This window comes from Scyliorhinus canicula, chromosome 6 (assembly GCF_902713615.1).
Source record: "Scyliorhinus canicula chromosome 6, sScyCan1.1, whole genome shotgun sequence".
NCBI lineage: Eukaryota > Metazoa > Chordata > Chondrichthyes > Carcharhiniformes > Scyliorhinidae > Scyliorhinus > Scyliorhinus canicula.
Genome location: NC_052151.1, coordinates 101,226,952 through 101,251,531, shown reverse-complemented (window position 1 = coordinate 101,251,531; position 24,580 = coordinate 101,226,952). Strand labels below are relative to the sequence as shown.

Sequence of the window (24,580 nt, the reverse complement as noted above, 5' to 3'; positions counted from 1 at the left end):
AAGCATCAGCAGAGATCAATCTGTGAAACTGGCAAGAGACAATTTCACATGTAACAGACTTTGCATTTCCAGAATCAGCTTGTTCAGCCTTTAAAAGCGCTGTAGTTCAGACAGTGCATTTACCCAGCAAGGGAGGAATATAAAACAAGTTCATTATAAGCTAATATTCAATCTCCCTTAAGATATGTATTCCATAATTCTCACCCATCTTCCGAAGTAAATAGAAAAGGGCTTCTCTGGAGCATTATTCGGGTCTGTACCATAGTCTTCAAGTAACCAGAATACATGCTCTGGTTTCTTTAGGTTCACTGTTCCTTGAAAGGGAAGAAACTCTAAATTCTGTGTGGCACATGAAACAAAAGTTAAAACAAAACTACATATAACACCCAGGACAATTCACCAGTCAGAATAAATATTCTGTTCACTTTTTGATAACTTTAATAATTAGGTCAATGCACAATTAGCGAAATTAGTAGCGTGATAATGATTTTACCCTCCAGAGCCTTTATCATCGTCTTATGCAGAAATGCTCCAGACTTCATTCAAATTTTCTAAAAACTGTAAGATCATTTGTATTGTCAAAACATTGGAAGTCGTTTTTATGATGTTAAGAAATAAATGAATTCTAAGCATTACAGCCACAGTTTCTGCAGAGAAATTCAGGGATGAAGGATGTCTATCCTGACGTTGGGTTTGGGGAAGCTAATTCTAGACTGGACACAGTCTCTGCAGCAACTGCACAAAACACATCTGATTCTCTCCGTCTCCTCTAAACACATTTTCATTTTGCTCTTGGGATGTGGGAGACATTGACATTGCACACCCCTAGTTGCCCCAAGAGCCTCAAGAGTCAACCACATAGTGAGTGGCGGAGACAAGTGCAGGCCAGGCCAGGTCAGGTAGATACTTCTGAGGGATTGGACATCCATAGTGAAGCGGAGGCAGTTAGGGCCAGGGAACTGGAAATCGTTGATATAACGTAAGGCATCAGATGAATCTTGAATGTTGATGAGAAGAGACTGGACAAGGGGAGCGAGGGTGGAGTCAAGCTAGGAAGACAGCAGTTCTGTGGGTCAGGAGCACGCTGACACGATGGGTCTACCAAGCAGCCCTGTTTGTGGATTTTAGGAAGGAGGTAGAAACGGACTAATCAGGTTTAGGGGATTATGGGGTTTGAGGCTGAGGAGGGAAGATCACTAGAGGCGTTGAGGCCAGTGACCGTCCTGGAAACAATGACTTGATGTTCGGTGGTGGAGTCATGGTCCAGGGCAAGGTAGGAGGAAGTGTCTAAGAGTTGGTGCTCAGCCTCTGTGAGGTATAGGTCAGAACGCCAGATAACAATGGCACCACTTGGTCAGCAGGTTTGATCACAAGGTCAGGGCTGAACGTAAAGAGAACGTAGTGTAGCAAGTTCAGACAGAAGCAGTTTGCATGTTTATTTTTTGGATGAAGCATCATGACATATTTCACAGGTTGCCATGGTGAAATTTGAATTCATATCCTCAGGATTACCAGTCCAGTACAATAATCGGTAGGTTATCTTAACCCTACTTTGTATCAAAGAATCTCTCACAACATTTTCTTCATCTAACTAACTCGCATCCTGTTCCCATCATTCTCCCTGACCTTCAGTCAAGTCTTTACTCACTCTTCCCAGACATCTTACATATTCCCAATCTGACTGCTGGGTGTTTTGATTTTACTTTCCCTCAGGATCTGGGCGATACTGGAAAGATTGTAAAAATACCGATTCCTGAAGGCAATTATGGTATTCTCCTTGAATCACTGCAATATTTGTGACGACGGTGTTTCCACAATGGTTTAAACGGTAAAATCAGGATATTGTACGAAGAAATATACCCAAATCAGAAAAATGTGTAACTTTGAAGTGATAGTGCTTGTGTCATTAGAATCATAAAATGGTTTTAGCAGGGGACCATTCAGCCCATCGTGTCCATGACAGATCTCTAAAAAAGCAACTCACTTAATCCCACTCCCCTGAATTTTTGATGGAAGTGGCGACTGGAAAGGAAGGTGGTATCGAAATGACCATGGTAAGTTTCTGCTGCATATCCTGTAGATTGCACATGCAGTAGCCACAGTGCACCAGCGATGAAGGGGCAAATTATTGAGCCCAGAGTTGCCTGGCTATAATACTATAAACATTTTTTGAATATTTGCATTTTGCTTCTCGGTTTTTCTGTGTGATAGGTCAATTAGGGAGAAGGGCTACTCCCAAGCCTCTGCTGATGATAGTTAACAACAAAGAGATATATAAGCACCAGCGATGTAATCTCAGATTTACCATCTATCTTTGAAAGTGGCAACTAACACTGGTATGATTGTAAATGAAAGTAGTAACACATGAGGGAAATCTAGGCATGAATAGCTTGTCGGAAAAACTTAACAGTTTGTTAAAATGCTTGCTGCTTTCAGCTCTAGTGAAAAGAGAGCAGACTGCAAAATTACTAAAATAGGGTAAAGCATTGACTGAAGTAAAAGTGTCAAGTCTGCTTTAGGAAATTATGGACTAACATTTTGTTAGAATGGTGAATGAAAATATTAGAACAAAATTTCTCTGGGAAAAGTATTCTCACAGACCCTCAATTATTTTGACACGATTATCAAGCTTGAACACAAGTGGCTTCCTCAAATGAACCACGTTTTCGGCAAATTATTTCCTTTACATTTTCATAAACGTCCCCATCCCTCCTGAAGGTAAGAATGTCTGTTCCAGCAACGCAGCTCTCATATACCTTACTTTGGTTCTCATTTTTCCAACTGTTTTGGAGTGTCAACAACTCAGCTTTCTTTTTAACCCTTTGGGGAATAGTGAGGGCAAGTGGTGGAAGGATTCCGAAGCTGAATATCAGCCCGCTGAACATTCCTTCTGTGGCCAATAAGTCCTGGCGTTGGGCTCTAACCCGGAGCTACTGGTTCAGCTGTAGGGACACTACCAGTGCACCACAAATCTGCTGGCAACTCAGCTAATGTGAAGAGCATCAGAATGCATCTCACCAAATTTTCTGCAGGAGTCACCTTGACTTGCTACTTTTCCCACTCTAGCCTAGATGTGATTGACCAATTCTAGCGCCCTCTTGTGACCATCTAAATCAATGCAAACAGGAATTAAACCTAACACCTTCCTGTTGTGTGTAGCTTAGTGCCACACATTGCACCAGTTACCAACTGAGGCATTGAGGAAGCTTTTTCCAATCAATATTCCAATAATAATGTCAGAACTCTATACTAATCATTGATAGTATGAAAGCAAATATAGGATAAACCAAAGACAGTAAAATAAAAGATCATACATACATCTATCCTTTGAATCCTCTCGTTATGTGTTAATGTTTTATTGAATGCATAAATGTTTATCTGATATGTTGAACCACACTGAAGAAATGGGATCTAAAGTAGGAAAAGAAATCTGGTTAACTCAACTCAAGCCAGGAGTTTTAGCTACATGTACAAGAAAATGTAGATGGTTCCTGTGCATACACACCATTCTGTCTGCAGGGTAATTTTTCAGTGAGTTATATAGCTCTTCATGTGTTCCTCCTTGACCCCACAATTCAAATATTGATCTGAAAAGTAAAGCATGTTTTTTGTGTCTAAATCAACTACTTTAAACATGGATCCTGTTGCCATGTGGTCGCCAAGGTGCAACGCCAGGAGAAATACTAGTACCTCAATTCTTCCATTAGTCTGACATTGGCCATCATGCTTTAAACGAGTTTTTCTTTAAAGATAAATGGGACAAATACCCTGACATTTCCATCCAGGCAACACCATGTCCCAGGCGCAAAGGTTACTCAAAGGATGTAGCATCCAACTTACCTGAATCAATCAACCTGTTGGAAACGCAAAGGAATTAGACTAGGACTAGAGCCAAAACCTCTGCAGACTGATGAGTTTACAACAGGTCAGACTGAAGAGGAGCCCATGACTGCAGATTGCAGATTCACTCCGTTCTCCATCAGAACAATGATCAATCAGGTCTATGGTTCTCCAGTGACAGTCAGAAGGATCAGGGACCACTGGGGCAGGAAATGGAAGGGTTCCAATCAGCAACTAAAAAAAGCTTGATTGACCCTTCTGCAAAATACTAGGAATTAGAATTCTCTTGGAGAATTAGTCCCTAAACATTAATCTTTCTTTACATTTTGAAGGCTGACTGAATTTCCAGCATTTTCTACTTTTTAGGATCACAAGAACATGAACAGACCAGTCAGCCCACCGAGCTTATTCCACCATTTAGCTAGGTCATTGGGGATCTGTGTCTTAACTGCATTTAACTTAGGTTGAATATCCTTTATTTTTAAAAAAACTAACAGTCTCAGTTTTGATGTTCAATTGACCTTGACTCAAAGGCTTTTCGGGGTGAACAAAGTTCCAAACTACTTCTAATCTTTTTTGTGGAGAAGTGTTTTCTAATGTCACTCCTTAATAGGCTTATTTCAGACTTAAATTCTGGTGTGGATATTTATGTAAACTCAAACAAGCACAGATGCACAGGGATAGTTTCATCATTTATTTATGTGAATAAATGACACTTAGGGAAATAGGAGGCAATATAAATGACAGTGGCAGTGGTGGAGGAGTCTGTAACAAAGATATGGGTAGTCTTTTTAACACTCACCTGCCCCATGACCTCTTATTGCTCCCTATTTCAACTCAGTGCTGATTCATGAACACCCCACCCATCACCGTTTGCCCTTAGACCGTTCATGCAACTCACCCAGTATCCACCACGGGTAAACCTCAGGAGACATGCTGAGATTTTTAAAAATGTCTAAATGTCTATTATAGATTTCACTATGGGCATGAATCTCCAGCTGCGTTGGACTCTCACTTGAGCGCAACACGGCCGGAGAATGCTGGGAGAGTCCTCCAGCGAACCTCCCAACTGCGTCCGCATCTCCTGGGATTCTCCGAAGTCCCGCAGGAATTCGGAGTCGGAGCCCCACCCCAAAAGGGCGGGACCGAATGATGCTCGCGGTAGTAGGTCATAAACCTACTTATGACCTACCTGCGTGGGATCCAATGGCTTCTCGTGATTCCCCAACGCCTCCAGCGAGGCTGCAGTCGGGCACTGATCAGTGCTGGCCCACACAAATGTGGACCCGGCAGAAAGGCACCCGTGGGGGTCTTCCGGGCCACCAGAGACCCCGGGGTGGTCAGGATAGTGCAGGGTTGCACCCTGGCCCTCCCCCTGGAACGCGGGCACCTGGGCACTGCCACCCTGGCACTGCCAAGGTCCCCGGATGGCACTCCCAAGCTAGAAGGAACACTGCCTGGGTGCCAGTGCAAGGGTCAGGGGGCAAAGGGGGCCATGCCCATGGAATGAGGGTGGGGGAGTGCAGGGCAGGTAAGTAGGGGCCTCTGGGTGGTTGGAGAGGTGATGGATGGGGGTCTCAGAAGGAAATGGTGCTGTAAAGGGGCTTGGAGGAGCCTGAAGATGGGGGACCCACAAGGATTCCATAGCGGGGTGTACTCACTTGGGGGGGCCGAGGTAGAGTCCATTTGTGTGGGTGGTAACATAAGTGTCATTGAATAGCGGTGTGGAACTCGCCGATAGAGCCGGCAGGAAACTCCCTGAAAAACCCACCGCAAATTAATTGCAAATTTTTGGGGAGAATCGGGCCCCAAATAAATAACACGCCCATTAATGAACGCCCATTCAATATAATTAAATCCCTTCAAGTAATTAATGTCTTAGAAAAACAAACATTTGTCTTTATAACCCTACGTCAAAGACAGCTAATTGTAAAATAACCTATTTCAGCTTTCAATCAAACTGTGAATTTACATTTAACAGAGCTTTTAACAAACTGTTTGATTGAACAGATAAACAGAAGAGGGTAAATAGATTTTTGGAAGGGTGAAAAAGTTAAAACAATGGAAGGGAGAATCAAGGCAAGGCAAAAATTATTTTTCAGTTTATTTCAGTAAAGCAAATAACTGAAGTTGTCTTTAAGGCTTAGACTTTGTAATAAATAAATAATTTCTACGACTTCCGGTGGCGGCGATGACGTAGGAAGCCGCACATTTGGGAGCTCCCGTTTCAAACGGACTTTTCGGTTCTTTTTGGAGCCCAAAACGGAATTTTTTCGACATCTCCCGGTGGGAGAAGGTGTGCTGATCGACTTTCTCCACATTTCATGACTCGAACTCGGAGTGGAAAGGGGGAAAAAACGGCAGCAGCTCCCCAGAAAAAACAGGGGAAGGAATCCAAGATGGCGGCCGGCGGAGCACCAGAGGAGTGGAAGCAGTGGGCCCAGGAGCAGCAAGCTGCTCTCCTGCGCTGTTTTGCAGATTTCAAGGCTGAGGTACTGAGCTCTCTGCAGGAAACGAATAAAAGGCTCTCGGAGATTCAGACGACCCAGGGTGCTGCCATCCAGACGTTGCAGGCGCAGGCCACTGAACGAGAGGAGGAGGCCGTGGTCCTTGTGAGTAAGGTGGAGGGGCAGGAGGCACTCCACAAGAAGTGGCAGGACCACTTCGAGGAGCTTGTTCACCGCATGAGGCGGAAAAATCTGAGGATCTTGGGCCTTGCAGAGAGGCTGGAGGGGTCGGACCTGACAACCTACGTGGCTACAATGCTGAACTCGCTAGTGGGGGCAGGATCTTTCCATCTGCCCCTGGAGCTGGAGGGAGCCCACAGGGTACTGGCCAGGAGGCCTAAGGAGAATGAACCCCGCGTGCGGTGCTGGTGATGTTCCACCGGTTCAGTGATCGGGAGTGTGTGCTGCGCTGGGCCAAGAAGGTGAAGAGCAGCAACTGGGAGAATGGTGTAGTACGGATTTACCAGGATTGGAGTGCGGAGGTGGCTAAGCGGCGGTCCGGGTTTAATTGGACGAAAGAGGTGCTCTACAAGAAGAAGATAAAGTTTGGAATGTTGCAGCCTGCGCGCCTCTGGGTAACTTATTTGGACCGGCATTATTATTTTGATTCCCCGAAGGAGGCGTGGGCCTTTGTGCGGATGGAGAAACTGGACTCGAACTAGGGGTTGGGGGTTGCGGGGTCGGTTGTAATGCTTTATTACTGGTTTCTGCTGTTGCTGTGTTCTCTTTTTCTGTACTTTTGTAATTTTGATATGGTTATTTATTGGGGTGTTGTTCTGTTTTTTGTTGGGGGGCATTGTTTGAGTTTTGTATCTTGCGGGGAGGGTTGGGGGGGTTTGTTGTATTCTATATAGGGTTGGGGGTATGGAGTGGGGCTGGTATTTGGGAGCTGCGTCAGAAGGGTGTGGTGGGGCAGTGCGAAAGCGCGGGCTTTCCTCTGGTTTCCCGCGTTGCGGGGCTGGGGGGTGGAGACGATGACCGGGGGGGTCTTAACTGGTTCCTCCCCGCGCTGGAGCGGTGCCTTGAGGAGGGACAGGATGGGGGATGATCCCACTTTGGGAGGGGTCGGGTTTTTGGCGGGAGTTTCCGGGGTCAGCAGAAGTTAGCTGACCCACGGAAGTACAATGGAGGACGGTTCGCGGCTAGGAGGGTTCCTAGCCTGGGGAGGGGAGGGAGGGAGGGGGTGAAAAGAGGAATACCGGGTTGCTGCTGGCAGGGTCAGGAAGGAGCTGTTGTGGGCCGGGGGGACAGAGGTGAGGTGGTGTCGCTGTGGGGACTGGGTCGGGCGGGGGGTGCTGGCCTGGGGCGGGCAGTCGACGGGCTATGGCTAGTCGATGGGGGAGGGGGGCGGGAAGCCCTCTGATCCGGTTGGTCACCTGGAATGCGAGAGGATTGATTGGGCCGGTGAAGCTGTCGAGGGTACTTGCTCATCTGAGGGGGCTAAAGGCAGATGTGGCAATGCTTCAGGAGACCCACCTGAAGGCGGCGGACCAGGTCCGTCTGAGGAAGGGGTGGGTGGGGCAGGTTTTCCACTCTGGGTTGGATGTGAAGAACCGGGGAGTGGCGATTCTGGTGGGGAAAAATGTGTCGTTTGAGGCATCTGAGGTGGTGGCGGATAAGGGGGTAGGTATGTTATAGTTAGGGGCAGGCTACAGGGAGAGGAGGTGGTACTTGCTAGTGTGTATGCCCCAAATTGGGACGATGCGGGCTTTATGAGGCGTATGCTGGGACGGGTCCCGGGTCTAGAGGCGGGAGGTCTGATTATTGGGGGGGGGACTTCAATACGGTGTTGGATCCTTCACTGGATCGGTCCAGTTCCAGGACGGGTAGGAGGCCGGCGGCGGCCAAGGTACTGAGAGGGTTTATGGACCAGATGGGAGGGGTGGACCCATGGAGGTTTGTGAGGCCGAGGGCACGGGAGTACTCTTTCTTCTCCCACGTACATAGGGTCTATTCTCAGATAGACATCTTCGTGGTGAGTAGGGGACTGATTCCGAGAGTGGAGGAGGCCGAATATTCGGCCATTGCAATCTCCGATCGCGCTCCGCATTGGATAGAGTTGGAGATGGGGGAGGTGCGGGACCAGCGCCCGTTGTGGCGGTTGGATGTGGGGTTGTTGGCAGAGGAGGAGGTGTGTAGGAGGGTCCGGGCAAGTATTGAGGGGTACCTCGAGATGAATGATACGGGGGAGGTCCAGGTGGGGATGGTCTGGGAAGCCCTGAAGGCAGTGATTCGTGGGGAGCTGATATCCATCCGGGCACACAGGGAGAGGAGCGAGAGGAGTGAGAGGGATAGACTGGTGGGAAAGATGCTGGAGGTAGACAGGAGGTACGCAGAGACACCAGAGGAGGGACTGTTGGGGGAGAGGCGCAGCCTACAGGCTAAATTTGATTTGCTGACCACTAGAAAGGCGGAGGCACAGTGGAGGAAGGCACAAGGGGCAGTGTACGAACATGGTGAAAAGGCGAGTAGGATGCTGGCTCATCAGCTCCGCAAGCGGGATGCGGCTAAGGAAATTGCTGGAGTGAGAGACAAGAGTGGGAAGAGTGCGGAAGGGGGTAGAGGTGAATGAGGTCTTCAAGGACTTTTACGAGGAACTGTACCGGTTGGAGCCAACGGTGGAGAGGAGGGGAATGGAGAGGTTTCTCGACGGACTTTCTTTCCCGAAGGTGCAGGAGGAGAAGGTGGAGGGGTTGGGGGCGCCGATTGAGCTGGAGGAGCTAGTTAAGGGGATCGGGCAGATGCAGCCAGGGAAGGGGCCGGGGCCGGATGGGTTCCCGGTGGAATTTTATAAAAAGTTTGTGGACCTAGTGGGCCCCTTGCTGGTGCGGACATTTAATGAAGCGTGGGAAGGGGGGACTTTGCCCCCGACGATGTCGCGGGCGCTGATTTCGTTAATCTTAAAGAGGGACAAGGACCCCCAGCAGTGTGGTTCATCCAGGCCCATATCTCTCCTCAATGTGGATGCCAAGGTGCTGGCAAAAATCCTGGCCACCAGGATAGAGGACTGTGTGCCAGGGGTTGTACACGAGGACCAGACAGGGTTTGTGAAGGGAAGGAGGCTGAACACGAATTTGGGGAGATTGTTGAATGTCATCATGATGCCGGCGATTGAGGGGGAGGCTGAGATAGTGGTGGCGCTGGATGCGGAGAAGGCCTTCGATAGAGTGGAGTGGGGGTACTTATGGGAGGTGTTGGGGAGGTTTGGATTTGGTGAAGGGTTTATCAGATGGGTGAGGCTGCTATATGAGGCCCCGATGGCGTGTGTGGCCACGAATGGGAGGAGGTCGGAGTACTTCCGGCTTTACCGAGGGACCAGGCAGGGTTGCCCCCTGTCCCCCTTGTTGTTTGCATTGGCAATCGAGCCGTTGGCGATGGCATTGAGGGATTCAGGGAGGTGGAGAGGTTTGGTGCGAGGTGGGGAGGAACATAGGGTGTCGTTGTATGCCGATGACCTGTTACTGTATGTGGCGGACCCAGTGGGAGGGATGCCGGTGGTGATGGAGCTGCTAACTGAGTTTGGGACCTTTTCAGGCTATAAACTAAATTTAGGCAAGAGTGAGGTGTTTGTGGTGCACCCTGGAGACCAGGAGGAAGGAATTGGTAGGCTCCCGCTTCGAAGGGCATGGGGAGAGTTTTAGGTACCTGGGGGTGCAGGTGGCCAGGGACTGGGGGACTCTTCACAAGCATAATTTCACCAGGCTTGTGGATCAGATGGAGGACGAGTTCAAGAGGTGGGACATGCTGCCATTGTCGTTGGCGGGGAGGGTGCAGTCCGTCAAAATGACAGTGCTTCCGAGGTTCTTGTTCCTCTTTCAGTGCCTCCCCATCTTCATCCCCAGGGCCTTCTTTAGGAGGGTGACTAGCAGTATTTTGAGCTTTGTGTGGGCACATGGGACTCCGAGAGTGAAGAGGGTTTTCCTGGAGCGAGGGAGGGATGGAGGCGGGCTGGCGCTGCCCAACCTTTTGGGGTACTATTGGGCGGCCAATGTGTCAATGGTGCGTAAATGGGTGATGGGGGTGAGGGGGGGGGGGGGGGGGGGGGGGGGGCGTGGAAAATAATGGAGATGGCGTCATGTAGAGGTACGAGCCTGGGTGCCTTGGCAACGGCGCCGTTGCCGCTCTCTCCTAAGAGGTATACCACGAGCCCGGTGGTGGCGGCGACCCTAAGAATCTGGGGACAGTGGAGACGGCATAGGGGAGAAACAGGGGGCCCGATGGAGGCTCCATTGGGTGGAAATCATCGGTTCATCCCGGGGAACACTGCTGGGGGATTTAGGGGGTGGCAAAGGGTGGGCATCAGTAAATTGAGGGACCTGTTTATTGGCGGGAGGTTTGCGGGCCTGGGGGAACTGGAAGATAAATTTGGGCTCCCCCAAAGGAACAAGTTCAGATACTTGCAGGTAAAGGCATTTGCTAGGCGACAGGTAGAGGAGTTCCCTTTGCTGCCCTCGCGGGGGGCGATGGACAGAGTGCTTTCGGGGGTGTGGGTCGGAGAGGGGAAGGTGTCTGACATTTATAAGGTAATGCAGGAGGTGGAGGAGTCATCAGTGGAGGAGCTGAAGGCTAAATGGGAGGGAGAACTTGGGGAGCAGATAGAGGACGGGACTTGGGCGGATGCCTTGGAGAGAGTCAACTCTTCCTCTTCATGTGCGAGGCTTAGTCTCATCCAATTCAAGGTGCTGCACCGGGCCCACATGTCCAGGACTAGGATGAGTAGGTTCTTTGGGGGTGAGGACAGGTGCACCAGGTGTTCGGGGAGTCCAGCGAATCATGCCCATATGTTCTGGGCATGCCCGGCACTGGACGAATTCTGGAAGGAGGTGCCGGGGACGGTGTCGAGGGTGGTTGGATCCAGGGTCAAACCAGGGTGGGGACTCGCGATTTTTGGAGTTGCGGTGGAGCCAGGAGTGCAGGAGGCGAAAGAGGCCGGTGTCCTGGCCTTTGCGTCCCTAGTAGCCCGGCGGAGGATCTTGCTGCAGTGGAAGGATGCGAGGCCCCCAAGTGTGGAGACCTGGATCAGTGACATGGCGGGATTTATAAAATTGGAGAGGGTCAAATTTTCCCTGAGAGGATCAATACAAGGGTTCTATAAACGGTGGCAGCCTTTTCTGGACTTCCTGGCTCAAAGATAGATTCTCTACGGTTATGTAACTTAACATTGTGTTAATTTAAGTTGTTGTTAATGTGTTGTGTTGTTCATTGAGGAGGGGCGAATGTTTATGATTGCTATCATTATTGTTATTGTTGGTATTTTATTATGGTTCGATGTTGTTGTATAAATTCAAAATTTTTCAATAAAAATGTTTTAAATAATAATTTCTACAAGTACATATTTTTCTTAATGCATTCAACTGAACTAGTAATACCAACCGCTTTTATATTTCACTAAGACCTCTATTGACCCTTGCTCCTTACACATGAGTATCATGTAGAGCACTACGCAACCCATTTTCAACAACAACCTTACTGAATCGCAGTGATCCACATGTCAGGGGCCGGCACCATTAGCATAGGACACAGTGCAATACTTAAAAAAACTAGAAAGGCAAATATTATTATCCAACTCGTGTTCATCAACTACAATCACATAAAGCACCTACTTTGCACACACTGTCCGCTTCATGATTCCTTTTGCTATCTCCTCAGAGGGAATATGTAGAATCCAGAACGGGGACTGAAAAGAAAAATATATTAATACATTAAATCATCAGCAATGTTGTGTTGAAGAAGCTTTTCAGAGTAGGTTAGTGAGTGTGAATCAATATTTTAAAACATTGGCTTAAATGAAACTTCATTTTTGGGAAATGTTCAGAGTTTGTTTCACATTATGAGAATCTGAACCTTTATATTCATCAGTCTCCTAGAAGCATGTGCTTTGAAACTTCAAACATTTTGTAAATTAGTTTTACACACCTACTTGGAAAAGTGAGAGAAAACTTCAACTGCATCAAGAATTAGTAATGGCAAAAAATTCTACAGCAGACAAATAGGCAGAGAAGTCTCATTAAACAGACAAACCTATGCAACATAGAGATAATCTATGACACATCTAAAATCAAATACCATCACAAACTGCTAGTGGTTCATGAAATAAGTCAAAAACATTTATCGAAATAGTTACACAGAAAGACACAACTCATCCCTTTTTGAGATATTTTCCTTTTAACAGACTTTGCACTCCCTGGAATTCTGTGAGCCAACTCTCAAATATAGGAATTGCAGATCCGTGGAGACACTTGGGACACCCAGCACTGTGCATTTCTAAATGCACTTGACTAAGCAGGCACCGATTCATGATCTCAATATATTTTCCATTTTGGTCCTTTGTGGCATAGAATTTGATACCGGGGTATTTGAGCCTAAGTAAACACAACAACATTATTTTATGTGAAAGTTGCTATATGAATAATGTCCCAAGGAGTTTCACAGAGGGATACGGATAAAATAGAGATTGAGGTGCAGGAGATAATGAATCAGTATTTCTCCACATTAAACATCACTTAGATAAGGAGTATCAAACTCCACAATGAAGGCCATAAGATTTCAAATTCCTCAATAGATGTTGCCTAGCCTTTTGCCATTTTCTGCTTTTATCTCAAATTTTGAACATCTGCAGTAGTTTTCCTGCTGGATTAAATTCAATTTCTCAGTATATACAGGTATATAGCTGGGCAGGATCAATGACTTTGCATAATGGTAGAGGTGGTTAAAACTGACCTGGGTGAACAGGACAAAGTCCATAGGCATAGAAGATTAAGGCTGGCAACTTAGACTAGAATACAGAGCTTAGGACTTCCGGTGGCGCCCTCGAGGAGACAGGTCGCAGGTCGGATCGCTCCGCGATGGCCAAACGGACCTTTTTTAACGGACTTTTTTGGGACCTGGCAGCCTGAATCGGTGGAGGAGACGATAGGGAAGAGGCTTCCTTTCCGGGGTATGGGCAGCTGGACTAGAAGTGGTCGAGTGGCGCGGCAAGGATCGAAGCGGGAGCAGCGGGGACCCCGAACCGGGCGGCCAAGCATGGCGGACGACGGGGACCGGGGAGCGGAGGCTCACTGACCAAGGGAGGAGCAGATGGAGTTCTTCAAGAACTGCTTCGCCGAGCTGAGGAGGGACACGCTGGACCCGATGAGAGCGGTGATGGACCGAATGGGCGAGACACAGGCGATCCAAGGGAAGGCGCTCAGGGAGGTTGAGGTGAAGCTCTCCAGCCAGGCGGGCACGGTAACGGAGCTGGAGCACGAGGTAGAGGAGCTGAACGCTTGAAGAGCTGGGGAACAGAGCCAGGAGGCAGAATTTAAGGATCATTGGCCTCCCCGAGGGCTGCGAGGGGTCGGATGTGGGCGCATACGTGACGGGTATGCTTGAGGCGCTGATGGGATCGGAGGCCTTCCCTCAACTCCTGGAGTTGGATGGGGCACATAGAGCGACTGCAAGGAAGCCCAGGACGGGCGACCGACCGAGGGCAGTGGTGGTCAGCTTTCACCGGCTTGCTGACAGGGAACGTGTGCTGCGATGGGCCAAGACGGAGAGGAGCAGCAGATGGGAGAACTGCGAGGTGCGCATTTACCAGGACTTGGGAACGGAGCTGGCCAAGAGGCGTGCAGGATTCATCAAGGTAAAGGCAGCCCTCTACAAAAAGATGAGGTTTGGAATGCTGTATCCTGCAAAGCTCTGGGTTACGTTTGAGGAACTCCACTACTATTTTGAGACACCAGAACAGGTTTGGACCTTTATTAAGGATAAGAAACTGGACTTGAACTAATGGGCACTTGGTTCTTTCAGTGCTGTACAGTGGCGGCGGTCTGTTAACCTAATTTGCTCTGATTAGGTGTGGACTTATATTAAAAGAAGAAGCTGGACTGGAACTAAAGGACTTTGGGCTCTCAGAGCTTTTGTGTGGCAGTGGTTTATTAAACTATCCTGTACTGAAATGTTTTATCCAAGATTGTTTTCAGCCTGGACAAAGAGTGGGGGCTGGAGGCCGCCCTGTTTAGGGTGTTTTGGGGGGATTGCAACAAGGGGGGGAAGAGAAGGGCCCTGCAAAGGGGGGCCTGCACTTGATACCTTTTGGCGGGAGATCGGGGCCTCTGATAGGGTGATGGGCTAGGGGCTGGTTACGGGACTTGAAAGGGCACGGTGGGATACAATTAGGTTAATGGGTCCCTGGTGTATGGGGGGAGGGCCCGAGCGCTCGGACGGGAGACAGGCAGGTGCCAAGGGCAGGGGTCAGCGTAGCTAGCATAGGTCAGGGGGCACCAGGGAGAGTCGGAGGTGGGACGGGGCGGGCTAGGGCCAAGCGCAGGGCTGACCTGGCAGGTCAGGCCTCGGGGGGCAGGGGAGGCCGGGGGGGAAGAGGGTTAGGGCCACATTAGTTTAGTTGAACACATGTGGCATGGGCAAACAGAGCTGGCAGGGGAAGTGCCTTATTAACATGTTTATTCTTTCCCACTGTTCATTTTCACTATGTTAAGGCTCTTTGCACAGGGCCATTTTTCTCTCTGTAACTGTTACAAATTTGTGTTAAATTAAAAAATTTAAAAAATAAAAAAAAATAAAATAAATAGAACACAGAGTTTAGAATAATATGTACTGATTGTGGAAAATGGTGGTCATTACCAACCATCAGAAATTACTCACACCTCCTCCTATGAAAAGACTTTAACACACTTTTCTAAATATAAATTTACAGATACTTGCACAGCCAACCATCACAAGCATACATAGCTCATAAACAGAAAATCCTACAAGTCAATCTACATACCGAGGAGAGAATCAGAATGTAATATAACTTTAGATTAAACATAGTAAGTAAAGTTGCCATAGTCCTAGATGACCATAGGCTGCTTTCCACATTGACAGAAAACAGCTGACTGGTGGTGATTTCACCTGAGGATCACCACCAAGGGGTAAGGTTGTGATGGCGGGGCCTTCATGAGTAACCTCAGGAATTGAACCCGCGTGCTGGCCTTGCTCTGAATCACAAACCAGCTGTCCAGCCAACTGAAAGATTAAACATAACAATTATGGGCAGCACGGTGGCGCACTGGATAGCATTGCTGTCTCACGGGACTGAGGACCCGGGTCCGATCCCGACCCCAGATCACTGTTCTTGTGGAGTTTTCACATTCTCCCTGTGTCTGTGGGGTCACACCCCCACAACCCAAAGATGTGCAGGTTAGGTGGATTGGCCACGCTAAATTGCCCCTTAATTGGAAAAAAAAATTGGATACTCTAAATTAAAAAAAAATAAACATAACAATTATGTCAAATCCATTATTCTGCAGATGTAGCATTGTATGATTATATTAGTATTTGATGGTACAAACTGAGGTTGTACTGTACCCTACCTTTTCATCAAAGTTTTCTTCACATCTTAGCTGTCCACCGCAAAGAGAAAGCAGGGATTTAAGCTCCTGCAATAACAAAACAAATTTGATTGGCATGGCAGACATTTAAATTCTGGAAAGCAGCGGAATCAAAAACCCTTTGAAACAAGGCACATTCAGTTAACAAGCCCTTCCTTGCACACAACACCGAACTTTCTGATTTGGGCTACAATCTTCTTTCTTTTGTTTGGGGCGCTTTAGGTGTGCTTAATAATAGCAACACAATGGTACTAAGCAATAAAAAGATTTTAAATAAGATTTCTAAAGTTCTTCATATCCGTGATGACAGTCTTGAGAATTACTCTGGGCAAGGAATTAGTCTAATGAATTAGGACCCAGTAGTCAGGTGGCATTAAAATGAGTTACTTCATATTTTTACATCAATAGCTTTGAATCACAGAGGGTACTACAACGATGTTGTGTCAAGTTTAAAAGGATCACTAAATGGCGTGCAGGTTGAATCAGCAAAGCTGGCTGGATACTTCACCAGTGCTGCCCTTCACTTTGAGAATTAACTGTTTACTTTCACTGGACTAGAATGCATCACAAGCAAGATGAAATTCGCCTTGCAGCATCAGGATAAATCACTGCCAGATAATGTGCACACACACTTGGTGGGATTCTCCGTTTCAGAGACAAAGTGCTGACGCTGGGACAGATTAGGTGGACTTCTACGACAGCAAAATTGGTGCCAATTCCAAAGTAATCCAGTCCGTTAATGGGCTAGCATCAATGCCAGGTGGAACACGAGCAATTCCAACAAAAAATGGTGTCAATTCGCCGGGGTCGGGATTGGAACTCGAGAGGCTGAAAAGCTGCAGCCGCATATTAACACTCCACTCCCCACACACTCATTCCAGCCAAGGTGGCACTGATTGCGCTGGAGCACGCCCATCCCGTTGATGGGTCAGCTGGGGCCAGAGGATACCTGGGGGGCCTGGGTGGACACCCATACAACCCCTGCCTTGGGGCTACAGCAATGGTGATCTGTGCCCGTCCACCCAACCCCATGGCCCACCTTCTGGTTGTCCCCCACTACTCCCCTGGCCCTGGCAGAAGCCCCCCAGCCAGTGGCACAACTGTCAGCACACTATAGTGATGTTGGTCATTTTTCGTACCCCCTTTCCCTCAGCAGCCACAGCGCCTGTTTTCTGATTTTTAGAGCCACAAGTGAAACTCGCCATTGGTAATTCTTCCTGGCGGAGGCACAGCATCACAGGAGTTCCAGAGAATACCGGGTCAGTCCGTTGTTATGCCAAAGGCGTTTACTGTATGTGTGTAATAGGACGCATTGATAATGCTGTCGAGGCACCGGATTATGGCATTCTGTTGGGTGCCCACCGCCTGTCATGCTGTTCGCCTTGTGTATGATTCTCCGGCAATTGCATTTCCCGATTCCGGTGTCGGACAAACAGAGAATCCCGCCCACTGTGTTTTGTGAATTTATTCACGGAGTATTCTGGCACAGCCAGAATTTTGCCCATCATGAATTGCATTCAAGAGGGTAGTGAGCTGCCTTCTTGAACCGCTGCAGTCTGCCAGGATTTTGACCCAGCAATGAGAGAATGGTGGTATCATTCCAAGTCAGGATGGTATGTAACCTCAAGGAGAATCTTATGGTGCTGTTTCCACATGCCTGCTACCTTCATCCTTCTAAGTGGTAGTGATCCTGGGTTTGTGATACCATTGTGAAATGAGAAACCCAAATTAAGCTCAGTTAGAACTTTTAACACACATTAGGAAGATCAATCATCAGGGACTGCAAATATAAAAAGGAGAAACCACAATGTTCTAAATCATCAAATCATTTATTCATGCACATGATGGCACCAACAGCAAAGATTACAGCATTACAAAAATTACTCATTATACATCGACTAGAAAGAATATTTCTTTTAAATGTTATCAGAATGCAAGAGAACTTGTTAAGTATTTGCAAAGAATAGTCAAGAGAATTTAAGAATTTGTAAAGAATAGTCCAGAAATAGGAAGAAAGGATCATGCTGGAGGAAAATTCGAAGAGTCGAAGGTGGGTTTGAAGAGCATGTATGCAAATACATAAGAGCTTAGTAAATAAGGTTGGTGAACTGTTTGCCATCGTGGGCACAATTTGCCATCATGGGCTGTCCTTCAATTTGAAGATGACATGTATTCAGGGTTGCGAGTCTCTGCCATAATGATGATCTTTATTATTGTCACAAGTAGGCTTATATTAACAGTGCAATGAAGTTACTGTGAAAAGCCCCTAGACGCCACATTCCGGCACCTGTTCGGGTACACTGAGGGAGAATTCAGAATATCCAATTCATCTAACAAGCACATCTTTCGGGACATGTGGGAGGAAACTGGAGCGCCAAGAGGAAGCCCACGCAGACCCAGGGAGAACATGCAGACTCCGCGCAGACAGTGACCCAAGTGGGAATCGAACCCGGGACCCCGGCGCTGTGAAGAAACAATGCTAACCACTGTGCGAACATGCCCCCGGCATGGGTCTTCATGTGACTGAACAGGTCGATTTTCAACCCACAGATATTCAGGCACGTTGGTCAAGAAATCTCACAAGGTAGTGCAAACATCTCGCAAGGTAGTGGGCTGGTTTGCACAGTGGGCTAAACAGCTGGCTTGTAATGCAGAACAAGGCCTGCAGCACGGGTTCAATTCCCGTACCGGCCTCCCCGAACAGGCGCCGGAATGTGGAGACTAGGGGCTTTTCACAGTAACTTCAATGAAGCCTACTTGTGACAATAAGCTATTATTATTATTAAACAAGGGCAGAATTAGAATCTTAATATTCCGGACTCCTGACAAGAAAGATATTAAAAAATAGGGTGGGGTGGAAGTATTGACCAAACAAATACTTTGAGCCCTGGAGAGGAATGATATAGTTGAGAGCCAAAGACACATTTGGCTAGAATTAAGGATCAATAGAAGAGTTATGCTATTCAGTGTATCCCATAGGCCACCAAATATGGGAAGATGATAGAAGAATAAATTATATAAAGATAAATTATAGAAAAATGCAAGAACTCTAAATTAGGCACTTTATAGTACAGAACTTGTATATTGTCGCAAAGAGAAACATGTTGCCAAAGCTTCTTGTCCAATTTCAAACAACTATTTATGGTGCATGGGAAAAGTGGTGCTGACTGGTTGGCCAGTCCACTCGAGATGTTGCCATGGAGAAAGCACCAAGAACTGTAAGCCCCTTATGCTTCTGCGCAATTCAAAAAAAGCACAATGTTTGACCATATTCCTATTAATTGCAGAAAACTTGTCCCTCATGTAAATGTATGTCGCTTCTAGCAAGTCCAAATGAGCCATATTATAAGATCCACTGAACATCTTAACTTGGTTCCTAATGTCGCTATAAGGGCATTCAGGATTGTTCAGCAAGTCCTGCTCACTCGCGAAGTCACATCTACTGTAGACATTTTGATTGGGTTTTTCAAGCACAGGATGGTTGAATGGATTCTGCCTATTACAAACAACCAGAGGAATATGCTGTTTGCTTCGTTCAGCCAATTTTTGGGACATACAGTCTACCTGGCATTGCACCGGCACTGAACTTAATACACAATGATGCTCAATTGTGTGGTGAGCAGCATGGCTGTTTGGACCGAAGGCAGCAGCGGCACGGTAGCATAGTGGTTAGAACTGTTGCTTAAGAGTCCCAGGGTCCCAGGTTCTATTCCAAGCTTGGATCACTGTCTGTGCGGAGTCTGCACGTTCTCCCTGTGTCTACGTGGGTTTCCTCCGGGTGCAGTTACCACCCACTTCCACAGTCCAAACCATGTGCGGGTTAAGTGGATTGGCCATGCTAAATTGCCCCTTGGTGTCCAAAAGGTTAGATCGGGTTACTGGGATAGGGTGGAGGCGTGGGCTTAAATAGGGTGCTCTTTTCAAGGGTCGATGCAGACTTGATGGGCCGTATGGCCTCCTTCTGCACTGTAAATTCTATGATTCTAACCCGGCTCTGCCCTCCTGATATTTGCCTTGCTGGGAGTCAGTGGGTGAAAGATGGCAGAGACCCTGAGGATCATCGGTGCCCATCACAACATGAAAGCCCACCACGTCTTTGCTGCAAGAGATCAGCACCCCACTTGATCCGAAATTGGCTGAGATACCGAGACTTCCCGTACCAGCCTCCCCGAACGGGCACCGGAATGTGGTGACTAGGGGCTTTTCACAGTAACTTCATTGAAGCCTACTCGTGACAATAAGCGATTTTTAAAGATTTGTTTTTTACTTGCGCGCACCGACTGTCCTCAGCAAATGATCTGCAAAAAAAAAATACATTTCTGAACAGATTGGTCCTTTATGCAGGATACCGAGTTAGGGTCGCTTGAACAGCAGCAAAATGCTGCGTGTGCTGGAAATCTGGAATATCAACAGGGAAAGCTGGGGCACCGCGTTCCGGAGTTTTCTATTGTTATTGAAGTGGAGCGTGGTCTAAGGTGGAGCTCAGTCACTGCTCCAGTTACAATCACACTCCTGATATCACCGGCTGGCTTGAACTCAGCCCGACTGGGACTCACCGGGAGCCGGAACTCCAGGTTTTCTTGAGCTAAAAGAAGCAAAAATTTCCGACACACATTCCCACTGGGCAGCGCCATCTTCCCGTCCGTCAACAAAACAATCCCGACCCGCCCTCCTCCGAATATCGGTTCCGGCACTAACTCACCCTCTACCGTCAGAGCAAACCAGCCCTGATTTTATGTTCCTATCAATGCATCCTTGTTTTCCATTTTCGCTGCTTAGAAATTGAATTGTTTTATTGTATCCATTGAGTATTGCTGGTGTATGTGTTTTTATTTCTATCTTTTTATTTGAAATGGTGTTCTAAAGCATCTCGAAATAACAATTTTTGTATTTTTATACAAAAAACTCCCACAAATCTTTCCACATTCACGGCTTAGAAATCAAGTTAAAACAAAGCCTATGCTTACAAAGGAAATTCTGTAAAGTGAACAGAAACTATATTATGGAAACACAGGAAACTGAAAAGGGATTAAAAGCAAATGACTGCACATGCTGGAATCTGAAACAAAAGCAGAAAATACTGGGCAATCTCAGCAGGTCTGACAGCATCTGTGGAGAGAAGGGAGTTAATGCTTCGAATCTGGATGACTGTCAAAGTTAGAGAGAAATGGAAATGGGGTCCGATTTATACTGTAGTGGGGGGTGGAGTGGTGGAGCTGGATGGGGGGCAGCAATAGATGAACATTGACAAATATGCCAAGAACAGAAGACAAAAGGAATGTAAATGGTGGTGATTTAGGCTAAGAAGGGTGCTGATAGTGGCACATCAGATTAGAATGTGTGAATGGCAGAACAAAGGTGAGCGATGTGTCAAAGGACAACTGGGATCAGATGGCCCAAGTGGGATAGGGGGAGAGGGGACAATGGTGAGGGGAAGTCAGATCAATGGAATAAATGAAAATAAATTGATAGAAATGAAAATGGGGTGAAGGCGGAGGAGAGAATTCATAATCTGAAGTTGTTGAACTCAATGATAAATCCAGAAGACTGTAACGTGCGTAACTGGAAGATGAGGTGCTGTTTTTCCCGTTTGTCCTGGGCTTCTAGAACATTGCAACAGGACAAGGATGGACATGTGGACATGTGCGCTGGATGGTGAGTTGAAATGGCAAGCAACAAGAAGGTCTGGGTCCTGCTTGTAAACGGACCGGAAGTATTCTGCAAAGTAGTCAGCAGTCTGTTGAAAAGTCAACTGAAAAGGAATCTTGCTGGTTTGGGTCTGCAATTCCCTTAAAAGTGCATAGTTCCCGAGGGAGCAGGCTGCATTAACCAGCTGAAAGTAACCAGAGTACAGGGTAGATCACCTGCCAATTCCATCAAAGATTGTTGCCCTGTAAAAAAAATATATCTATAAAGGATTATGTATAGTTGATCTGTCATGCTGTACTTTATCAAATGATTTTTGAAAGTTCATATATATACATCCTGCCATCACCCCTCTCTGTTCCTTCAAAGGTTAGAGAACTTGAACTTATCTGGGCTGTTTGTCTCTCGTTAATCCATGCTTCTCCAAGTAAGAATTGTGGTGATAGGCACAGTTTTGTATATAGCTGTATATAGTTTGGTATATAGTTATCGATGCGACCTCCAATCAGCTAGTGGCAATAAGAGATCTACCATGTGAGTCGAGATATCCGCCAGTTAGTAGTAAGTCGTATAAGAGGATAGTCACACTAAAAGTAGCTCCAGGTGAATTCACTGAATTCATTTATTTTGTTACTGTTTGTATCATAGTTCGTTAGTTATCTTTCCACGTGTTCATCTTATTCATAAATTTTACAAATCAAAGAACTAAATATTCTGAGTTGATCTTTACTACGGCCAAAACACAGAACATATCCAGAATGAATTTTGTCCATGACAATGTTTGGCCTTATCTCCACAATACAGTACTTTAAAAGTACTTCATTCACATTTTGACACATCCTGAGGTCACCAAAAGCCCTGCGATATAAATGCAAATCTTCCCTTTTAACTCGCTGCTTCAAATCTATCTGAACCTTGCCCATCTCTCTAGGCATAGTTGAGCTCGGAATTTAATTCCTCGAGAACTCAAAAGAAGCGAGTAAACTAAAGAGCGAATTATCCATCCCCACGGTAAGTAGTTTAATTTAGTTTTACTGGGAGATTGCAACATTGTCCAAAGGGCAAGCGGCACTCACAACCTCATTGGTGTTTTGATGCGGTGGTCCTTCTATTGGCTGATTAATCTGTCAATCACAGTGATCCCGCCCTGGGCCGGTGACCCGCGGACTGACAGCCAGGCTGCGGTGTACAAGGCTTCGCCTGAAACTCTCGCAATATCAGTGGGATGACGATGTGCGGGTGTCCTCTCAGAGGAAATAAATGACTGCGATGTCCTTTCAGGATTAGAGGATCCTGAGAATACATTGGGAAAACGAATGGCAGAAAGTGGGTCCAATCGCAGAGTTCCAGAGGCGCCAGGACAGGACGGAACAGTGAGACTGAGACACAAGTGGCAGCAATGGGCTGATGGCCACAGGGAGTACCAGAGGTGCAATCCTTTCAGTGGCTCCCATGCGGCGACTTTGCGGCTGCAGAGAGGGACAGAAGAATACGGGCATCCCCAAAGGGGATCTAAGACCGAGCAGAGGGGCAAAGATGCACATGCCCTGGTCGGGAAAGAAGTCGAAGAGTTGCTTTCTATTATTAGAAGGTACGGAGAAGCCGGTCCGGATGGAAACATTTGCGTAACTTTTGGCAGATTGTTTGACGCCTACGTGACAATTTCCAATAAAGTGGTGGGGATCTTGCTGCGAGCCAGGAAACACGGTCTGGTCCACTTTGATGGGGAAATGCTTTGGCAAGGAAGGGATGATCGCGCTCTCATCACACTGCTGGAGTGAAGATAGCTTTCAGTTAGTCTGTAAGAAACGAGACCGGGTAGTGCGTTTAAATCGCACCTTTCGTTGTGGTTACAGTATAGCGAAGCTAAATTTACTCTAAGCCTTTATTGAAAAACAACACAGCAGCAGGTCAAAAACCTGCGTTTATTTGCCCTAAAAGGTGCAGAACTTATAGTAAAAGAAACAATACTTTAATGCAGTTGTAGATACAAGGCTGCAAAATATAAAAGTTGGCACAAAAGCAAACCATTACGGATGCTGGAACGGTAAACAAAAACAGAACATTCTGGAAATGTTCAGCTATGAAAAGAAAAACAGTAAATGTTTCAGTACAATCATCTATTCTCAGAATTGGAAAGACTTACCCGCTGTTATTCCTTTACTGTAAATATTTTTGAGATTTGTGTGTAAATAAAGTGTAATGATCTATTTACAAAGCTGAAGAATGACAAAGATAGCAGCACTTCCTCATCAACACAGATAGATAGAGTGGTGTATGGTGGGGAATCATCCTGTCCCAGAAATATCCTCTCCACAGTGCCCCAGGGAACTGTGTTGGGATCTTTTTTCTTCTTCACATACATGAATGACCTTCCAAAATGAAAAAAAAGCTTGTGACTGGTTTATGCATCAGAGAAAACTGAACATCATATCAGTTCACTGCAAGGTGATCTTCTGGAATTTTCAAAGACAGCAGAACCAATGTAACCCAGTAACTCCACCTAATCTTTTTGGACACTAAGGGCAATTTAGCATGGTCAATCCCCCCAACCTGCACATGTTTGGACTGTGGTAGGAAACCGGAGCACCCGGAGGAAACCCAAGCAGACACGGGGCGGATGTGCAGACTCCACACAGTGACCCAAGCCGGGAATTGAACCTGGGACCCTGGAGCTGTGAACCAACTATGCTAACCACTGTGCTACCGTGCTGCCCCATTGGCATTCAATGACAAAAAAAGTGCACCACCAACAAAAAGGATCCACCAATAGGATCTCACCCATCTCTTATGGATCCACACATAGATGGCCTTGTAGATCCTTAAGAGGCGCTACTCTCCCTCGTAACTCTCACCCATTATGTATTTGTAGAAACTCTTTGGATTCTCCTTTGCCTTATCTGCCAAAGCAATCTCATGTCGCCTTTTTACCCTCCTGATTTCTCTCTTAACCTTACTCTGTCAACCACTATATTCTTCAAGGGGTCCATTTGATCCCAGCTGCCGATACATGTCATATGCCTCCTTCTTCATTTTGACCATTGAATACAGGAGTTGGGGCATCTTGCTGAAGTTGTACAAGACATTAGTACCACCACACTTGGAATACTACGTACAGTTCTGGTCGCCTATTATAGAAAGGATATTATTAAACTAGAAAGAGTGCAGAAAAGATTTACTAGGATGCTATCAGGACTTGATGGTTTCAGTTATAAG

At 46.8% G+C, this 24,580-nt stretch overlaps 2 protein-coding genes across 5 annotated transcripts in view; one reads left to right on the top strand and one right to left on the bottom strand.

Annotated features, from left to right (window-relative positions):
• The window catches only part of trmt11 (tRNA methyltransferase 11 homolog), a 108,884-nt gene extending 88,493 nt beyond the window's left edge, over nucleotides 1-20,391 (bottom strand). For 2 of the 4 annotated variants that reach the window (XM_038799759.1, XM_038799758.1), the window contains exons 1-6: nucleotides 20,275-20,391; nucleotides 15,701-15,766; nucleotides 11,951-12,024; nucleotides 3,506-3,587; nucleotides 3,319-3,411; nucleotides 205-339 (exon numbers count right to left, since the gene is read on the bottom strand). In XM_038799759.1, coding sequence (XP_038655687.1) covers nucleotides 205-339; nucleotides 3,319-3,411; nucleotides 3,506-3,587; nucleotides 11,951-12,024; nucleotides 15,701-15,766; nucleotides 20,275-20,352 — 528 coding nt within the window. In that variant the 5' untranslated portion in view covers nucleotides 20,353-20,391. Of the gene's footprint in view, nucleotides 1-204; nucleotides 340-3,318; nucleotides 3,412-3,505; nucleotides 3,588-11,950; nucleotides 12,025-15,700; nucleotides 15,767-20,274 lie in introns of those variants that run through there. The other 2 variants (XM_038799760.1, XM_038799761.1) reach the window with 2 other exon arrangements.
• Nucleotides 20,392-22,497: 2,106 nt separating this feature from the next.
• si:dkey-29b11.3 (actin-binding Rho-activating protein-like) lies at nucleotides 22,498-23,584 on the top strand. The gene has a single exon (XM_038799757.1). The coding sequence runs from the start codon at nucleotides 22,681-22,683 to the stop codon at nucleotides 23,143-23,145; it is 465 nt and encodes a 154-aa protein (XP_038655685.1). The 5' UTR covers nucleotides 22,498-22,680; the 3' UTR covers nucleotides 23,146-23,584.
• The last annotated feature ends 996 nt before the right edge of the window (nucleotides 23,585-24,580 follow it).